Here is a 20427-nt window from a genome sequence, read left to right on the forward strand (position 1 = left end):
AAGGGTCCTGAGACAGACTGTTATTAAGAACAAAGAAGGGCTGGGCACAGTGGCGGCTCGGGCCTGCAGTCCAGCACTTTGAGAGGCTGAGGTGAGTGGGTCACTTGAGCCCAGGAGTTAGACACCAGCCTGGGAAATGTAGTGAAACTCTGTCTCTACAAAAAATACAAAAATTAGTGGGGTGTGGGTGGCACACGCCTGTGGTCCCAGCTACTCGGGAGGCTGAGGTGGAAGGATCATCTGAGACCAAGAAGGTTGAGGCTGCAATGAGCTGAGTGAGATCACACCACTGTACTCCAGCACATAGTGAGATCCTATCTAAAAAAAAAAAAAAAAACCAAGAAGGACCAGAAACAGTGTTATTAAAAAGACTATAAAATAGGAATCTTTTTATTGAAATAATAGTCTTGAGCAAAGGTAAAATATATAATGAACTGTGCCAAAATTTATGTATCTGGGCACAAATTTGACCTAAGAAATTTTTTTTGTTCTCAAAAAATGGAAATATACTATGACTGATTAGAACCAATTTTCTTTACAGACACCAGTTTATTAGTTTTAAATTTTTTGGTAAGTTTATATTATAAATTTTTAATCAAAATCTTAGTTTTGACAGTTTTTATATGCTTTTATCTTTACTATCTTAGATTATATTCATGCTGATTTTCTAAAATCCAAAAAAGGCAAATATAATCAATTATATGGGTAAATTGAAGTATTTAATAAAACTATTATGTATAATTATGTATTTCAGATCCTGAGTAACAGAATTGTTACTATAAATTAAAAGTGTGCCAGAGTTCTAAGAGAACTGGTTGTAAGGATCAGTTTTCTGAATTTAGAAAGAACTGCTCTGAAGCATCTGATCCTTAAAGACATCAAGGAAAGAAGTAGCTAAATATTCTGTTAGAGAACAATTTAATTGGGGGAGCCACTGTGCAAAAAAGGCTTGTACAAGAAGTTGGAAAGTCACTTTGTTATGATTTCCTTTATCTTTGTCTTTTTGCTGTATAGTTAGGTAAGGCTTTGGAGTCAGGAGTCAAGTCTGGGTTTGAATCTTAGATCTGTCTTGGGATAAATAAAAACTATCCATAGTCTCCGATTCCTTTAAATGGAAATAATAGTACCTACTTCATTAGACTACTGTGAGAACTAAATAAGATAATGCAGCATTTGCTTGGTAGAATGCCTAAAATATATTAATTACTCAAATCAAGGATAATTCTTTCTCATGTTACCAAATATGTTGAAGAAGATAATTTCAATTTAGGCTTATCAATGACATGGAATAGTAGAGATCAGAACAACTCTTTATTTATTTATTTATTTTTGACACAGAGTGTCGCTCTGTCGCCCAGGCTGGAGTGCAAAGGCATGGTATCGGCTCACTGTAGCCTCCACCTCCCGGGTTCAAGCAATTATCATGTCTCAGCCTCCTGAGTAGCTGGGATTACACGCATGTGCCACCACGCCAGGTTAATTTTTGTATTTTTAGTAGAGATGGGGTTTTGCCATATTGGCCAGGCTGGTCTCAAACTCCTGATCTCAGGTGATCTGCCTGCCTCAGCCTCTCAAAGTGCTGGGATTACAGGCGTGAGGCACTGTGCCCAGCCAAGGTTAGAGCAATTCTTTTTTTTTTTTTGAGACAGAGTCTCGCATTGTCACCCAGGCTGTAATGCAATGGCTAGATCTCGGCTCACTGTAACTGCAGCCTCCTAGGTTCAAGCGATTCTCCTTGGCTCAGCCTCCCAAGTAGCGGGGATTATAGGCACCCACCACCACACCCAACTAATTTTTTTGTATTTTAGTAGAGACGGGTTTCACTATGTTGGCCAGGCTGGTCTCAAACTCCTGACCTCGTGATTCGCCCACCTCAGCCTCCCAAAGTGCTGGGATTACAGGTGTGAGCCACAGCGTCCCGCCAGAGCAACTCTTTATATTGACCCTTCTCGCCAAACCTATCACCTTTGAACTTTTATGGGGACATAAAGGTATTTTTATCAACAAAACAATTTTCTTCAGCAGAATTTAGGTTTCTCATTACAAATTCATTGCATTTTAAAGCAACTGAAATAATATAAATATTATAGTACTGTCATCCTCATGTAGAACAGTGAGAATATAGAAATACATAATTAAATTTCCAAGTTGTCATACAAAAACTAATAATTTGCTGTTAAATTCCATTTACAGATCAGAATATAAAAATTTAAAAACTCAGAATGTAAAATATATAAAATATATCAGAATATAAAAATTTAAAAGAGATATATATAAAATGATATATATATTATATATATAAAATGAATCTAGTGTTTTTATTTAATTTTTTTAGTTAACATTTGTCCACATCTCTAGAGCTATAGCATTTGGATCTTCAGAAAAATTAAATTAAAAATAATACAAAGATCATTAGAGCTATCAGACTCCAACTGGCAACTCTAATGATGGCAAAGGGCCATATGAAAGGAATGAATTTTTTTTGCATCTTTTCTCCTTTTGTGAGTGCTAAGGCAGAGGTCAGAGTTCTATTGCTTTAATGGCTGCTGGAAAATATAACCACAATATATAGATTTGAGTAAATAAACATTATACTTCTCTGAGAGTCCAAAAAAATTAGGCTTTTGATCACATTTTAAAAGTATAATACAAGATATAAAATGAAAAAGTATTAATCCCTTTAAAGAATAAAAAACAGTTATCTAACAAAAACAGGCACAAATTAAAGAACTAAAGACAACTTTCTATTTGTTTTTGAGACAGGGTCTCGCTCTGTCACTCAGGCTGGAGTGCAGTGGCGCAATCTTGGCTCACTGGAGCTTCAATCTCCTGGGCTCTAGTGATTCTGCCACCTCAGCCCCCTCAAGTAACTGGGTCTACAGGCATGTGCCACCACGCCTGGCTAACTTTTTTATTATTATTTTTTGTAGAGATGGGGTTTTACCGTGTTACCCAGGCTGGTCTCGAACCCCTGAGCTCTGGCAATCCACCCACCTTGGTCTCCCAAAGTGCAGGGATCACAGGCCACTGCACCTGGCCAACTTTTTAAAAATTAACCAAAACATAAAATATACCTGTTTATCTTTTGAGGTTGCAAAGGAATAATGGGGATCACAGTATTGCACAGAGATTTGCAAAGAGGGCAAAGATATTCTCCACTTTCCAAGTCAAAAAGGTCCACATGAATGCGCTGCTGAGAGCTCAGCTGTACAGCTTCAAAATATCTGCAAAATTACAAAGACACAGGCGCATTTAGAACTACACATGCATCTCTACATGTGTATCTCTACTTGCTCTAATCCAAGTTTTAAAAATCTAGAATTTTTGCCTCAATAAACATCTTTAGAACATACATGCAAAAACACACAAGTTGTAATCACAGAAGAAACAGGTTGCCTATTATTTTGGGAATAAATTGGAAAATACATCAGAGCAGATAAAAATTTAAAATAAGTTTATTGAATCATAACTCATCTCTTACCTCAAAAGCATGGTGATACAGCATGGACACTACTTTCCTCAGTTTCTAATGATGAACTGAAGTAGTGAGGGCTATCTTGGAAAAATTATATATTGTAATCTAATGCCAAATGGGTAAACTCTACACAAAAGATTTTTCAGGAATTACATTTTTGAATTTTTGTATTTTCCAGAGATAGAATGAGAACTTCTTGTCCTATTCATCCTATTCTATTTCAAAGGTACTTTTCACAGCAGTATGTTTTGAGGGAAATTAGATTTGTATAAAGATTACTTATTTGTTATTTATTTGTTGTATTTATTAATTTTTTTGAGACTACTCTTGTCTCCCAGGCTGGAGTGCAACGGCGCAATCTCGGCTCACTGGAACCTCCACCTCCCGGGTTCAAGCGATTCTCCTGCCTCAGCCTCTTGACTAGCTGGGATTACAGGCATATGCCGCCACACTCAGCTAATTTTTGTATTTTTAGTAGAGACAGGGTTTTACCACGTTGGCCAGGCTGGTCTCAAACTCCTGACCTCAGGTGATCCTCCCACCTCGGCCTCCCAAAGTGCTGAGATTACAGGTGTGAGCCACCACGCCCAGCCAATCATTACTTTTTTTTACATGAATACTGATGAAGAGTAACTGATTAGTTCATGGAGAGCAAGCACAAAGGAACAGTGAAAATCTAACGTTGGTAACTTTACACACCACTTTCCAATTTTGATAATAATAATTCATGCAAACAGAATTAGTAATTAAAACTGTTTCAGTCATTCAAATAAGAAGAAAGGAAAGAAGACATGAGAAAACATGCCTTTTTGTGGCCTTGAGTGAACTTCAATGTTCCTATTCTCTTTCAAGAACATGTCAGAAGGACAACTTACTTCTGCCAGCACACTGCATGCATTACATGACCACAGCTTCCTGTATAAGTTCCATATGCCAAGTCTGGATCCATGAAAAGTGGGTCTAGGGTTTCTGGTACAAGGTATAAAAAGGAGGGAAAAAGAGATAGGTTATCAGGTCTAAAGTCTAATCACAAACTGTCTTAGGAATGTCCAAGCAAAGTGTCACAATATCATAATGGGAGGATATATAGTAACAAAAAGAGAAAAGTAATAGTAACAAAAGAGAAAAGCATAAAGCTAACCTGTCAGATATGATTCTAAACTTAGTATGGATTAATAACTCTATCTTTGATTTATTTTTTAACCTCGAATATTGGGTTTAATCTGCATTATCTTGGTTATTTAAGTGATTTTCTATGTTTCCAATATAATTTACTTTTTAAATTTTAATAGTAATTTGATAAATAATAATTTTAAGGGATACTTAGGGGAATTATAACCTCATTAAAAAAAGCACAGATGGAGGATTTCAAATTCTGGTTTCATCACTTATAACTCATGGCCATGGGTAAGTTACTTGACCTTTCTGTGCCTCAGGTCCTTTATCTATAAAATGGAACCAATAGTGATAACTAACTCATAGGGCTATTGTGAAGATTAAGTAAATACACATAAAGCACTTAACAAGTGCCTGGCAATGTTAAGTTTTCAATAAATGCTAGTCTTTATTATCACTATTATTCTAAGGAGCTTTTTTTGTTTGTCTGTTTTGAGATAGGGTCTCACCCTGTTGTGGACCACAGGCTCATGCAACCATGTCTGGCTAATATGTTTGTAGAGATGAGGTTTCGCCATGTTGCCTAGGCTGGTCTCAAACTCCTGAGCTCAAGTGATCCACCCACACCGGCCTCCCAAAGTGCTGGGATTACAGGCGTGAGCCACCATGTCTGGCCTATTCCAAGGGTATTTTAAAATAAGAATAATGCTAAAGCAGCTAACTCCTGATGTAACAAGTGCAATAAATTATCTAATTAGCATTATTGCCAAGAAAATGTTTAACATGATTCTAATCAGGAGGCAACTTAACAATCAAATAAATTCAGAATGTGATACATTATACAAAACAAGTGGCCTGAATTCTTCAAAAAAACTACTATCATAAAAAAAGGAGGGACTAATCTAGATTAAAATGGAGTAAAGGAAATATAACCAAAGCAACACATGAAATGTGTCTGGATCCTGAGTGAAAAAAAAAGTCTAACAATTGAAGACATTTTGAGAACTGTTGGAGAAAAATTGATTTTATATTAGATGATATTCCTGGATTATTATTACTTTCTTAAATATGATAACGGTATGGTAGATATATAACCTTACTTCCAAATGTCTTTCAAATATTATTTTCTTTAATTACACAGGCATGAAAAGAAATGCACAAAAGGATATTTATTAAAGAATACATACCTCCTGAGAGTTCTATGGGTTTTCCCCTGTGCTGAGTCAAGGCAGTAGATTTCTGGACACAGGCAGATAATACCATGGCATTATTTTCTATTTTCACTTCTTGTTCTTCTTGGCAAAGGATGCACGTCAGCACCTCCTTTTCAGTAACAGATGGACCCCGTTTAGGACCCAAAGCAATTCTAGAGTAGTCACTGACTGCTGGGGTGCTACCAAAAGAAATGACCAGAAATGAGGACACATGTTTTGGTCACTTGTCTTCATATTTTGGTAGATTTTAAGTAACTATAGGCAAGAAATATAAGAAAGATAATAAAAATAAAAATGATATTTAGCAATATTAAGTTAAAAGCTTCCCCCCTTCCTTTGTGGCTTTTATCAGTTATTTGCTTATTACAAAATACAAGTGTTGCTAAGTGCAAAAAAACAGATGATAAAATGGAATGTATATTATAATTTTATTTAATTTACTATACCAATAAGCTGGGTTATTTTTTTTTTCTGGATATAAAAGTAATACAGGGTTACTGAATAAATTTTGGGAAATCTGTAATAGTATAAATGTTATATTCCCACAACCTAGAGATACCCACTAGTAATCTTGTACATTTCCTTCTAGTCTGCTTTCTATTTATAATATACTTCTTCATATAAATAAAATCACATTACACAGATTTGCATCCTGCTGTATTCACTTATAGTTTCTTACATCATTCAAACTTCTTCAGAAACATTTTTAAATGGATGCACAGCTCTTACTATATGTGCCATAATAGTTTTATCCATTCCCTGTCATTAAGCATTCAGGTTTCTATTCTATTTTAGTAGCTATTCAAACTAAAAAACTTACACCTTAATGATTCAGCAATTCTTAGAATCTACTCTTACTGACTGGGCAAAACTCAGGATCTACTGATGTGTACAATATTTAAATAATGGCAAATATTTACAACATGCTGATTGTGAAGCTAGGCACTGTTTCAAATACTTTACACGTTTACTCAATACTTAAAATAATCCTATGAGGTAGGTATTATTATTACGTCTAGAGCAGCTGCTGCAAAGATGTCTGCTGCGGCAGTGGAGGCGTGGCTGGGGCAACGTGTTCCATGGAGCCCTTGGGTTGGGAACAGGAGGGAGCCCACCCCTTCCGAGTTTGTGGGGCAAGAGCTCCACACTCCCAGGCACAGCTGCAGCTGCCCAGCTCAGAAGTGCCTGTTCTGAGCCTCTCCCCACTCCCAACACCCATTCTGATTTTGGAGCAAAGTTGTGGCCAAGCCCGGGTGCTGCCGTGGCCCGGCCAGGTGTGTGCACACTTGGGGCAGTACTGACACGCCAGCCCCCTGCTGCCTTGGCCCCCTCTGGCCTTTGGGTGCTGATAAGCATGGAAGAAAGGCCAAGGGGAAACAGGTGGCTCAGCATGGGCCTGCAGATGCCCCTTGGCACAAACAGCCAGGGAGTTGTGGATGACATGTTGATGGTAGCAGGAGGAAGACAGGTTCCTGGGCAGAAAGGAGTGGGTCCCCAGTGAAGTCCCACCTTCAAACCAGGAATGGCCTGAAGCCTGGGGACCGGTATGTCAGTTACAGGTGGAGTCCACAACCTGGAGTGAGAATTTATGGTGCTTTCTCCAGGTCTGTCTATGGACCAATCAGCACGCATTTTCTCCCTTCTGAAGCCCATAAAAACCCCAGACTCAGCCAGACTCACATGGGGACTACCAGTTGCAGGAAGGAGCGACCCAATTCAAGTCTCCTGACTCACTGGAATGACCTGCCTGTGGAAAGGCAATACCCATTTTGGATCTCCTCTCCACTGAGTGCTGGACACTCACTGGGATGACCTGCCTGCAGAAAGAGCTACCCACTTCGGGTCCCTAGAGAGCTGTTCTGTTGCTTAATAAAGCTCTCCACCTTGCTCACCCTCCAGTTGTCTGTGTACCTCATTCTTCCTGGATGCAGGACAAGAACTCAGGAACCACCAAATGGCAGGACTGAAAGAGCTAGTAACACAAACAGGGCTGAAATGCCCACATCTACCACTTGCCATATTGCAGGTGACAAGGAGAGATAAGCTGTGGTCCTTCAGGGAGCCCAGACCTAGGGGCTCCCTGAGCCAGGGCTGTGACATTCTCTTTGGGGCTTTGCAGTCTCTGGCATCTCTGAGCTTCCAGGTGCTACCACATTCCCATTGTCCAGACACGAGTCCCCACAGCAGAAGCTGCTGGTGCATATGATCCAGGTGCAGGCTTGCACAGAGCTGGCCCCTGTCCCAGTGCTGAGAGGTGCCTGCCCTGCCGCAGCAGCTGGCGTGCCTGGCTGTGCACAGTGGCTGGACCCTGCAGGTGCCCGCTCATGCACCCCTGGTCACTCCACACCTGGCTCACCCTTGGCAGGCATGGGATCCAGGCTGGCAGTGTGAGCCAAGTGCAGCCTGCTGGGTCAAGTAGGCAGGATGAGCCCAGAGAGACTGAGCAAAATTCTGGCAAAGGTGCCACTGGCCACAGAGGTTTCTAGCTGGAAAAGCAACACCCTAAGGATCCTGTGACATTTCCACTTTTCAGATGAAGAAACTGAGGCCTAGTGACAATAAGAGACTCACCCAATGACTCCTTAATAGTATGTAGCAGAGCCAGGATTTAATCCAGGTAATCTAGGCTCACAGTCTACGCTCTGAACTACTCTGCAATATTGTCTCTGTGCAAGAAGCTCCCTGAACTATGGTATATCACTGAACAATAAATAAATACTCATCATCATTATAAATGAACTTACCTAACAGACAATACTCTGCAGCTTTTTGTTTTGTTGTTTTGTTTGAGACAGAGTCTTGCACTGTTGCCAGGCTGGAGTGCAGTGGCGCGATCTCAGCTCACTGCAACCTCCGCCTCCCAGGTTCAAGTGATTCTCCTTGCCTCGGCCTCCCAAGTAGCTGAGATTACAGGCGCCTGCCACCATGCCCAGCTAATTTTTTTGTATTTTTAGTAGAGACGGAGTTTCACTATGTTGGCCAGGCTGGTCTCAAATTCCTGACCTCGTGATCTGCCTGCCTTGGCCTCCCAAAGTGCTGGGATTATAGGCGTAAGTCACCACAACTGGCCTACTCTGCAGTTTTTAAAAGGTGGTAATTATGTGGAACCATCTCCTAGGAGGCATCTAGCAATAAATTATGAAAGGTTTACTTATTGATTGTCACAAGGTACTAGTGGGCACAGGATGCAGTCCCACAATTCACAGGACAATACTGCATGAAAAAAAAAAACAGCTGCGTAAATGCCAAGACTGAAAAATGCTGAGCTCGTTTTGTATATAAGAACAAACATAGATTTCCAAGACATAATACAGAGTGAAAATGGGAAGTTGTAGAGTGATATGTACATAATACTATTAATGTAAATAAAACCAAAGGCTGAATGACATGTTATAATTTCTGTGGCTACATATATTTGTATTAATAACATAGGAAAAATTCTGGCAGATACACATAAAACTTATAACCAGAGAACCTCTAAGGAGCAGAAAGAAGTCCAGGATTTGGGCTGGTGCTCAGATGGAACTTTAGCTTTATCTCTGACATTCAGCTTTCAAGAGGAAAATTATTAATGTACCTATGTAATTTGGTCAGGCACAATAGCTCACGCCTGTAAGTCCAGCACTCTGGGAGGCTGAGGTGGGAAGATCATTTGAGGCCAGGAGTTCGAGACCAACCTGGCCAACATGGTGAAACACCATCTCTCTAAAAATACAACAACAACAACAACAAAATTAGCCAGGTGTGGTGGCAGGCCCCTGTAATCCCAGCTACTCAGGAAGTGGAGGCAGGAGAATCGCTTGAACCCAGGAGGTGGAAGTTGCAGTGAGCCAAGATCAAACCACTGTACTCCAGTCTAGGTGACAAAGCAAGATTCCATCTCGTGTGTGTGTGTAAAACTATGTAATTAAAATTTTGGCTGGGTGTGGTGATACACGTCTGTAGTCCCAGCTACTCAGGAGGGTAAGGCAGGAGGATCACTTGAGCCCAGGAGTTTCAGGCTGTAGTGCATCATAATTATCCCTGTGAAGAGCCACTGCATTCTAGCCTGGGCAACACAGTGAGACTCCATCTCTTAAAAAAAAAGAAAAAAAGAAAAAAAGGGGGTTTAAAAAAATATGAGAGAATATATTTGAGACTTTGGGATAGGAAAGGCTTTCTTAAACAAAATATTAATACAAAAAGTTAAAACTCTAAAAGACTGATAAATTTGTCTTTATCAACACTGCATACTTCTCTATGGCTAAACCCCATAATTAAGGTTAAAGAAACAGGGACAAAATATGGGAAACATATGTAACAAAGTTAAGTATTAATTTTAAGATTTATATAAGTCAATAAGACAAGAGCAAAGCACCCAATAGAGATGGGCAAAGAATAATAATAGGCAATTCCCAGAGGATAAAATGTAAAAGGTCAGTGAATAATCATATGAGAAGATGCTCTACCTGGTACTAACTAGCAACTGGGGAAATTCAGCCAGATTGGCACAAATCTGTAATTTTAATAACATCACATGTTTTCAAGTACTGAAAATAGTTAAGTATTGGTGAGAACAAAGTAAACTGGGCACCTATATACACTATCAGGAGCAGAAACTGGTAAAACCACTCTGGATGGAAATGTGGCCACATCTATAAAAATTTTAACTCAGCCCTTTCCCTTACTGGACTCCTTGACTAAGTACTTGCACAGTTGCACAAGAAGACACATACAAAAAGGTTCCCATTAACTGTAATAAGGAAAAATTAGAAGCAACCTAAATGTCTAAAGTCAGATAAATAAACTACTATATAACCACATGAGAGACCACTATGCAGCAGTCATAAACAATGATGTAGAATCTACACTATAGAGTGATACGTACTGATATCCAAAGATTCCTAAGACATTGAAACAGCAAGCTGCAGACAAAATGTATGGTTAAAAAAGAAAAACCACTAGAAAACACGAAACAAGCCTCACTATTTCTTCATGTACTCATGTTCATAAATGCATAGAAAGAGGTCTAAGAACAGTGGTAATTTGTAATCATGGTTATGTGTGGATAAAGCTCAGTAATGCAAAGATGGTCAAAGGGGGACTTCCTGCATTATTTAAATTGTTTTCAATAAGAACACATTAAAAAATCACATGTCCAATCAATCAGGCAATAAAAATAAATAATGAAAGCATTAAGTCCATAAATGAACTCTGAGTACACCTTTACTTACACCTTCTTATTTTATCGTCAATAGTTTCTTTCTATTTCTAAATAGTATGTTGTTAATACACAGTATCTAGAGATGGGACTTTGGCTTGTCATTTAAAATTTCCAGTTTTGGCCGGGTGCGGTGGCTCAAGCCTGCAATCCCAGCACTTTGGGAGGCCGAGACGGGCGGATCACAAGGTCAGGAGATCGAGACCACCCTGGCTAATACGGTGAAACCCCGTCTCTACTAAAGAATACAAAAAACTAGCCGGGCGACGAGGCGGGCGCCTGTAGTCCCAGCTACTTGGGAGGCGGAGGCAGGAGAATGGCGGGAACCCGGGAGGCGGAGCTTGCAGTGAGCTGAGATCCGGCCACCGCACTCCAGCCTGGGTGACAGAGCGAGACTCCATCACAAAAAAAAAAAAAAAAAAATTTCCAGTTTTATTACAATATAGTCAGCCAAGGAAAGCATACCTTCGTATCTTTTTATTTTTAATCACTAATATAATCATTATTCTTTATGGTCCTTGTTAGCATACTCAGCTTCAAGACTAAAGATACAGATCAGATAGGATGTAATGTGCCTACTATTATTCCAAAAGCACAATTTTCTAAAAGTATCCACAACATTTTTTTTTTTTTTTTGAGAAAGAGTCTTGCTCTGTTGCCCAAGCTGGAGTGCAGTGGCATAATCTCTGCTCCCTACAACCTCTGGCTCCCAAGTTCAGGCGATTCTCGTGCCTCAGCCTCCCAAGTAGCTGGGACTCCCAGCTAATTTTTGTATTTTCAGTAGAGATGTGGTTTTGCCTGTTGGCCAGGCTGGTCTCGAACTCCTGACCTCAGGTGATCCACCCGCCTCGGCCTCCCAAAGTGTTGGGATTACAGGCGTTAGCCACTGCTCACAGCCCACAACACATATTGTTTTAAACAGCAGTGAAAGCTTGTCTTAAAAAAGGGCCAAAGCGGGTACTTCCAGTATTTTAAATTTCTTGGAATGCTTTTCAAAGTAACATTATTATTTCTCCTCCCTTTTCTCACTGTATAATAGCCTAGACAGCACAGCTCAGAAAATTAACCAATTTCTCTAAGAGCATACCACAGTCAGAACTCAGAAAACCAGATTTACTGATTCCAATTCCAAGGTACTATCCATACCTGTAGTTATAGGCAATGTCTTTCTTCTCTTTAAGAAAAAAAGAAAAACTCGCATAAGCCACCTTTTTCAGGCAAAGAATTTGTTTCCAGTATGCAATAGCTGCAGTCATTTTTATTAGAAATAACAACGTGAAATAAGTGAACTGATGTGTAAATGTGTACCTAAAAGTGCTAATGCATACAAAATAATGGGTTTTTGTGCATAAAGGTTCCTAACATAACTTTACTGCACACTCAATGCACTCAATGTAAAATTACATTCAATAAGTACCTTAAGAGTCTTCACTCTGACCTTTCTAGAATGAAAATAGTTGAATTTCTCTTGCCACAAAATACATTTTAGGAAAGCATAATTTAAAGTGACTATTTAACTTTTCCTCCAAAAATTGAGTTGGTAATTATTGGGTTTGCTTTATTTTACCTCTCTTCCTCCATAATAGAGTCTTCTTTCCCAGGCATTTCTGATGTATTGTCATACATGAGTTTATGAGTTTCAATGAAGTTTTTCTGTAAGGCAGACATCTGAGCCATGATCTTCTGGCGATGTAGCCTAGCAGCTTCAGCTTTTCTTTTTCGTTCTGCTTTTTCTTTATCATGAGTAATCTGGGTATTAAGAAATGACAAATTTAGGTAAGATCCACTGTTAAAAATTTATATACGCTGTTTGGATGGCAAAATTCCTTAGAATAAGATTCTGAAACTCTGATTACCCCTTACATCCTGGATTCAGTTTAATGTTTCAAAATTAGCATTACAGGCTGCATGACATCACACACTAATTATTCCTTTAGTTATTTAAATAATTTACTGTAAAAAGCTAAGAACCTTAAATATCCAATTAACTGCCTTTTATACTCAGTGCAGGTACATTAAGAAATAAAATTGGATAAAACAAAATTTCAAAATCATTTGTCAATCACTTAATCACTGACAATTTAAATAATCTTGATTTCTAACAGTTACTTCTAAATGCACTGTTAAAAATGAGAACTTTAACAACTTTTTTAACTTTAACAATATTACTGAGATACATTTGGTGCATTTTAAATTTCTATTCAAATTTACATCCAGTGTGTTTTACTTTTAGGAAGAACATGTAATAACCACAAATAGTATTATTCTAATAACATAAATATTAGAATCATCAAAACCTGATTCACTGTATTATAGAAATAACACAAATATTATTGCATTTCATTGAATCTAAGATGTACCACTATCTTATATTTCTCTAAAAAATGCTGTTGATGAAAGTCATTTATTGTGAGACATAACCCAATTTAAGTCACTAAAAATATATTAAAAGCTAATAAAATATGGTATTTCAGTTTTTTGTTTTTGAGATGGAAACGTGCTCTGTCACCCAGGCTGGAATGCAGTAGCGTGATCTTGGCTGACTACAACCTCTACCTCCAGGGTTCAAGTGATTTTCGTGCCTCAGCCTCCTGAGCAGCTGGGACTACATGAGCATGCCACCACATTGGGCTAATTTTTGTATTTTTATTAGAGACAGGGTTTTGCCATATTGGCCAGGCTGGTCTTGAACTCCTGACCTCAAGGAATCTACCCACCTCCGCCTCCCAAAGAGCTTACAGGAGTGAGCCACACGCGCTCAGCCAAAATATGGTATTTCTAATAGAGCTCTACTATATACCAATTTCTCCTGTTTTTGCAAAATACAAAAATTATACTGCATTGTCACGTACCATTAATCCCCACAATATAGAAACATAATGAATAAAAGATGAACAGATCTCATGTACTTTATACAATAAACAGGTTTCTCCTGACAAAAAAGCAGCAGCTCCCTTACACCAGTAAAGTTCAGAGATAGAGATGAATGTCACCATTACTACAGTGTTATTACAGTGTCATACCTCATCATTTTTAACAGATTCTGATCCTGATGTGGTTGCTACAATTAAACAAGATTTTTCTCTTAATCGCTTCACTGTGTCAAACATCTGTGAAAAACAGATGAAACGTTAAAAGAGTTAGTTAGACCGTTAGACTGACCAGGAACAGAAACGTCCACTAATTTAATTTTGGCGTCATATCTCCAAATGTCTTTCACTTAAAACTATTTCAATATATGAAGAAAAAAAGTGACTCTGTGACAAACACCTCCCCTGGTCAATGAGCAATTCAGCTGAGGAGGCCACTGGTAGCACAATCAGCTGATTCAGTAGGCTGGAGGGATGCCTCTATTAGCTTTCAAGAGATTTGTCAGGAAACAAAAATTTTTTTAATTTGAAATAACATTTTTGTGCAAAAACACATAAAAACAAAGACACAAAATGGTGACTACTCTTTTGGAGGCAGAGGCGGGGTAATCTCAGCACTTTGGGAGGCCAAGGAGGGTGGATCACCTGAGGTCAGGAGTTAGAGACCAGCCTGGCCAACATAGCAAAATCCTGTCTCTACTAAAAATACAAAAATTAGTCAGGCGTGGTGACCCATGCCTGTGATGCCAGCTACTTGGGAGGCTGAGGTAGGAGAATCGCTTGAACCCGGGAAATGGAGGTTGCAATGAGCTGAGATCGTGCCACTGCACTCCAGCCTAGGTGACAGAGCGAGATCCTGTCTCAAAAAAAAAAAAAAAAAAGACAAAGATACAAAATGGAAAGTAAAATCCTCCTCTCCCTGATTGCAACAGCTCTATCAGAATATATAATTTTTATATTTACATCTATTTTCATAAAAAGAGATGCTACCATACATACTGTTTCACACATCCTCTTTTCACTCAATCATTTATCTTCAGGGACATTTCTTTTTCTTTTTCTTTTTTTTTTAACAGAGTCTTGCTCTGTCAACCAGGCTGGAGCACAGTGGCGCGATGTTGGCTCACTGCAAGCTACGCCTCCGGGGTTCATGCCATTCTCCTGCCTCAGCCTCCTGAGTAGCTGGGACTACAGGCGCCCACCACAACGCCTGGCTAATTTTTGTATTTTTAGTAGAGACGGGGTTTCACCGTGTTAGCCAGGATGGTCTCGATCTCCTGACCTTGTGATCTACCCGCCTGGGCCTGCGCTGGGATTAAAGGCGTGAGCCATCGTACCCAGCCTATCTTCGGAGACATTTCCTCAACAGCTTACACAGAACTGCCTCATTCTTATTAACAAAGGTCATGGTTTCAGCATGAATACATTCATTAATTCATTCATTAATGCATTAATTCATTCATTTGTCAGAGTTTCACTCTGTTGTCCAGGCTGGAGTGCAGCGGCACAATCTTGGCTCACTTGCAACCTCTGTCTCCCAGGCTCATGCCATCTTCTCACCTCAGCTTCTCAAGTAGCTGGGACTAGAGGCACACACCACCATATCCTTGGCTAATTTTTATATTTTTTGTAGAGATGGAGTTTTTGCCACATTGTCCAGACTGGTCTTGAACTTCTAGGTTCAAGCAAGCCACCCACCTTGGCTTCCCAAAGTGCTGGAACTATAGGTATGAGTCACTGTGCCCAGTAAAATTTATTTATATTTTGAAGGAACCTTGGTCTCATGAGGAAAAATTTCCCAAGATGAACACTTACAACATAGCTTTAAATCGACCATCTGGATAGAGTATCTAATGTTTTTAACAGCAGATATGTATGCTTTTACATATTTTGATAATAAAATTTAGTATTCTAATTGAAAACGAATTTTCAGGACTAGATCTGCAATTCATAGCACCATCTCTATGGGATATGAACATTGAACTAAATGGTACCTCAACTGACTTTCTTAATAGTTACCTACTTTCGTTTGATTTTATATCTTAAAATAATATTGGCTAGTTTGACACAAATACTAAATATTCATAAAATCTACTTCAAGAAGAATTTTAATAATATCATTATCTTATAGTTACATCGTTACATCATGCTTAAGGACTGTTTCTAATTAAGTAGTAAAAAGAGCTGCCCTCTTATAGCTGAAAGTATAAATCAGTACCAAGATTTCCAATTGACAAGAATGTGAAAAATAACTACTCTATACATTCTAATTATCAAAACAATATTTAGTAATAAACATCAGAATATCTTAATGAATGCAATGAGTGCAGAAGCTCCATAATCCTGGTTTCATGTTGTTTGTTTGTTTGTTTTTTTTTTTTTTTTTTTTTTTTGAGACAGAGTCTCACTCTGTCGTCCAGGCTAGAGTGCAGGGGCGCGATCTTGGCTCACTGCAACTTCCGCCCCCCGAGTTCAGGCAATTCTCCTGCCTCAGCCTCCTGAGTAGCTGGGATTACAGGCGCCTGCCACCATGCCCAGCTAATTTTTTTTTTTTTTTTTTGGTAGTTTTAGTAGAAACGAGGTTTTGCCATCTTGGCCAGGCTGGTCTTGAACTACTGATCTCGTGGTCCACCCATGCTGGCCTCCCAAAGTTCTGGGATTACAGGCGTGAGCCACCGCACCCAGCCAGTTTCATGCTTCTATGTGGAGGTTTTCCATTCAAGTAACATTCCTGGCGTCTCTCTCCCCTGCTTATTTAATTCACTTGTCTCCAAAGGCAATGCTGTCTACTCAATAGCTCAAGAACCAAATCCAGGAGTCATTTTTGATTTCCTTTTTTCTGAGACAGATTCTTGTTCTGTCACCCAGACTGGAGTGCAGCGGTGCGATCTCGGCTCACCGCAATCTCCACCTCCCTGGTTGAAGCGATTCTCCTGCCTCAGCCTCCCGAGTAGCTGGGACTACAGGCGTGCACCACCACGCCTGGCTAATTTTTGTATTTTTAGTAGAGATGAGGTTTCACCATGTTGGCCAGTCTGGTCTCGAACTCCTGACCTCAGGTGATCTGTCCGTCTTGGCCTCCCAAAGTGCTGGGATTAGCCACCGTGCCCAGCCTCATCTTTGATTTCTTCATTTCCTTCATCCCTCCCATCAGACTGATGAGCAAGTACTACAGATTCTATCTTCATATACCGTCAAGATATACCTTAATCGGCCAGGCGCAGTGGCTCAAGCCTGTAATCTCAGTACTTTGGGAGGCCGAGACGGACGGATCACGAGGTCAGGAGATCGAGACCATCCTGGCTAACATGGTGAAACCCCGTCTCTACTAAAAAAAAAATACAAAAAAATAGCTGAGTGAGGTGGCAGGCGCCTGTGGTACTCGGGAGGCCGAGGCAGGAGAATGGCGTGAACCCAGGAGGCGGAGCTTGCAGTGAGCTGAGATCATGCCACTGCACTCCAGCCTGGGCGACAGAGAGACACTCCGTCTCAAAAAAAAAAAAAAAGATACACCTTAATCAGTTCAGATTCTTACTATCTGCATCTTAGCCTAGGTCATGCTTATTTCACATCAAGATTACTGCAACAGTCTCCTAACAGTTTCCTTACTTCTATGCCTATTCCCCATAATCCATTTATTCCACAGCAGTCAACACCATCTTGTACAAATATAGATTAGGTCACTTAAAATCCGCCAGTATCTTCCCATTGTGCTAAAAAATTATCACTTTATGCTGACTTATAAGGACCTACAAGATCTGGCCCCCGGCTGCCCCTCTGACCTCACTGCCTACTTTTCCATCCCTCACCCATTATGTTCCAGCCATACTGGTCTTCTTTCTGGCCACCACAGAGCTTTTGCACTGCTGTTCCCTCTTTCTGGAGTACTCTTCCAGACTCTTCTAAGACTGACTCCATGTCATTCAGGTCTTAGCTCTAATGCCGTATTTTGAGAGAGGCCTTCCCTAATTACCCAAAGTAACCCCTTACTCATCTATTGAATTACCCTGATATTTTCTTGTTTATTTATTTGTTTAATGTCTGTCCCTCAACTACAGTATATGTTCTAGGATAGTGAGCACCTTGTCTATCTTGTTCCATCTAGAAATCTATAAATGAGCATGGCACATGGTAGGTATTCAGTAAAGGTGACTAAATAATGGCAAAAAAAAAAAAAGAATAAATCTTAGCTTATTTTTAAAACTACACTAAAATATAGGAAAATAGAATTATTAACATGAAGAATCAGTGATTGTGAAAACCAGTAGTAAATGGCTACAATGGTACAGCGGTTTAATTTTGGAGGCAAGCAGAGAATTCTTAAATATTTAAACCAAGATATGATCACTTTACTTTTCTAGTTTACCTGAAGTATCCACGTTATCATGTCCTTCTGGCCTTCTAACTGGGGAATTCCTTTGAGTTTTTCCAAAAGCATTTGTATATTCATGGCTGAACTTCCCAATCCTTTTTTAAAACACAAAATCACACATCATAAATAAATACATATAGTCATCTCTTGGTATCCTCAGGGAATTGGTTTCAGGACCCCTATGGACACCAAAATCCACTAATGCTCAATTCCCTTACATAAAATGGTGTAATATTTTCATGAAATCTATACACATGCTTCTGTATGCTTTAAATCATCTCTAGACTACTTATAATGTCTAACACAATGTAAATGCTATGTAAATAGTTGTTAGATAATATTGTTTTGGGAATAATGACAAGAAAAAAAATGTCTGTACATGTTCAGCACAGTGACAACCACCCTTTCCTTTTTCCCTCTGAATATTTTCAATCTGTGACTGGTTGAATCCCTAGATATGGAACCCACAGATATGGAGGGTCAATTATGTCCTCATAATTATGTACAAATTACAATTTCTAGTTACTGTTATTTACATTGATAACCAAGGTTTGCGAATCAATCCCTTAACTACATTAATTTTTCAATGAACAAATCTGCAATTATATGAAGTACTGGGTTATAATGACATGACCTACTAAATTTAAAAATGAGTTTAAGTCTCTCTCTTACATCTTTTACTGGCACTGCTAAGTGAAAGCTACCCTAAATATCTGTCTCTGGTCTTTTCTCTGCTTTACTCAACATCTAAGCAAAAGTGCTTAATGAGAAACAAAATTGCCAAAAATATTGAAGTGGGGGATGTCATATCCATAAACTGAATAGGTTTTTGATGTCTTCAGGGATCTAAAGAATACAGCATGTAAACAGAAAACATTTGTCTCCTATTGTTTTTATAATCAACATGCCTGGAATGTGCTTTGAAAAAACTATCTTAATCAGGTAGCATTTATTAGAAATCTAATTTAAAACTATCCTTTTCTTCCAAGTTGAATACAATGCAAAATGAATACATTATCATTCAGATTTCTACCATTTAAAATTCAGAAACATTAATATCTTATTAAGACATGTCACATGAATGCTATGGTTGACACAGCAGCAAATATTTGATAATACTGAGATAAGGAATTAAAGTAAAAAAACACCAATATATGCAACCAAAAAAAAAAAAAAACAGTGGGGAGATCATGTAGTAAAAAGACTGTAGTAAAGACTACAGTAAGGGATTTAAAAATATATTAGTATACTTGAAAATATTAGTTACAAACTAAGAATGCTAGGGAAAAAAAATTATTTCAGGGTTACTTATGTTTTAAGGACTGACAGATTAAAACTCTGTAAGATATAAACTTTCAGGTTTGACAAACTAAAACTCCTCAAGATCTAAACTTTCAATGACAAACGTGTTGAAGAGCGATACTCAAACATACTTGAAGCCTTATGATGAAAGTCAAATGTCACTTCTTCTTCAGGAGCTTTCTGAAGCTGTTGCTTCTCTTCTAGTAAACCCAATGCCAGAATATGAAAAGCCTGAAGGAGGAAAATAAGAGATCTTTAAAATTGAGCTTCTTCAGGTAAACATATTTTTAATTTAATTTTTATTTTTTTCAGAGACTGGTCTCACTCTGTCACCCAGGCTGGAGGGCAGTGGGGCAATCCTAGCTTACTACAGCCTTAAGCTCTTCGGGTCAAGTGATCCTCCTGCCTCAGCCTCCTGAGTGGCCGGGGACTAGAGGTGCACACCACCACGCACAACTAATTTTTTTTCGGGGGGCGGGAGGTAATAGACCGCGTCTCACTATGTTGGCCAGGCTGGTCTTAAACTCCTGTGCTCAAGTGATCCTCCTGCTTCAGCTTCCCGAAGTGCTGCAATTACAGGTATGGGCCACCATGCCTAGCAAGGTAAATCTATTTTAAGTAGAAGTATACAAATAAGAAAGCTGATAGGTAAAAAACACACAAAGGTTTCAGCAGTTCACATTAAGCAGTTTACAGAAAGAGAAATGATGAATACACATAAGAAAAATGTTCAACCTGGCCCGGCGCTGGTGGCTCACGCTTGTAATCCCAGCACTTTGGGAGGTCAGGGCAGGTGGATCACCTGAGGTCAGGAGTTCGTGACCAGCCTGGTCAACATGGTGAAACATCGTCTCTACTAAAAATACAAAATGAGTCGG

General features: G+C 39.1%; 1 protein-coding gene across 1 annotated transcript in view; it reads right to left on the reverse strand.

Moving 5' to 3' along the window:
• Positions 1-20427, reverse strand: part of UBR1 (ubiquitin protein ligase E3 component n-recognin 1) — a 161211-nt gene that overhangs the window by 55425 nt on the left and 85359 nt on the right. The window contains exons 26-32 of the mRNA XM_010383779.2: positions 19681-19780; positions 18242-18342; positions 14029-14115; positions 12573-12754; positions 5779-5984; positions 4351-4444; positions 3075-3224 (exon numbers count right to left, since the gene is read on the reverse strand). Of these exons, the coding sequence (XP_010382081.1) occupies positions 3075-3224; positions 4351-4444; positions 5779-5984; positions 12573-12754; positions 14029-14115; positions 18242-18342; positions 19681-19780 (920 nt within the window). The remainder of the gene's footprint in view (positions 1-3074; positions 3225-4350; positions 4445-5778; positions 5985-12572; positions 12755-14028; positions 14116-18241; positions 18343-19680; positions 19781-20427) is intronic.

The sequence above is a fragment of the Rhinopithecus roxellana genome, chromosome 5 (assembly GCF_007565055.1).
Source record: "Rhinopithecus roxellana isolate Shanxi Qingling chromosome 5, ASM756505v1, whole genome shotgun sequence".
NCBI classification, from domain to species: domain Eukaryota; kingdom Metazoa; phylum Chordata; class Mammalia; order Primates; family Cercopithecidae; genus Rhinopithecus; species Rhinopithecus roxellana.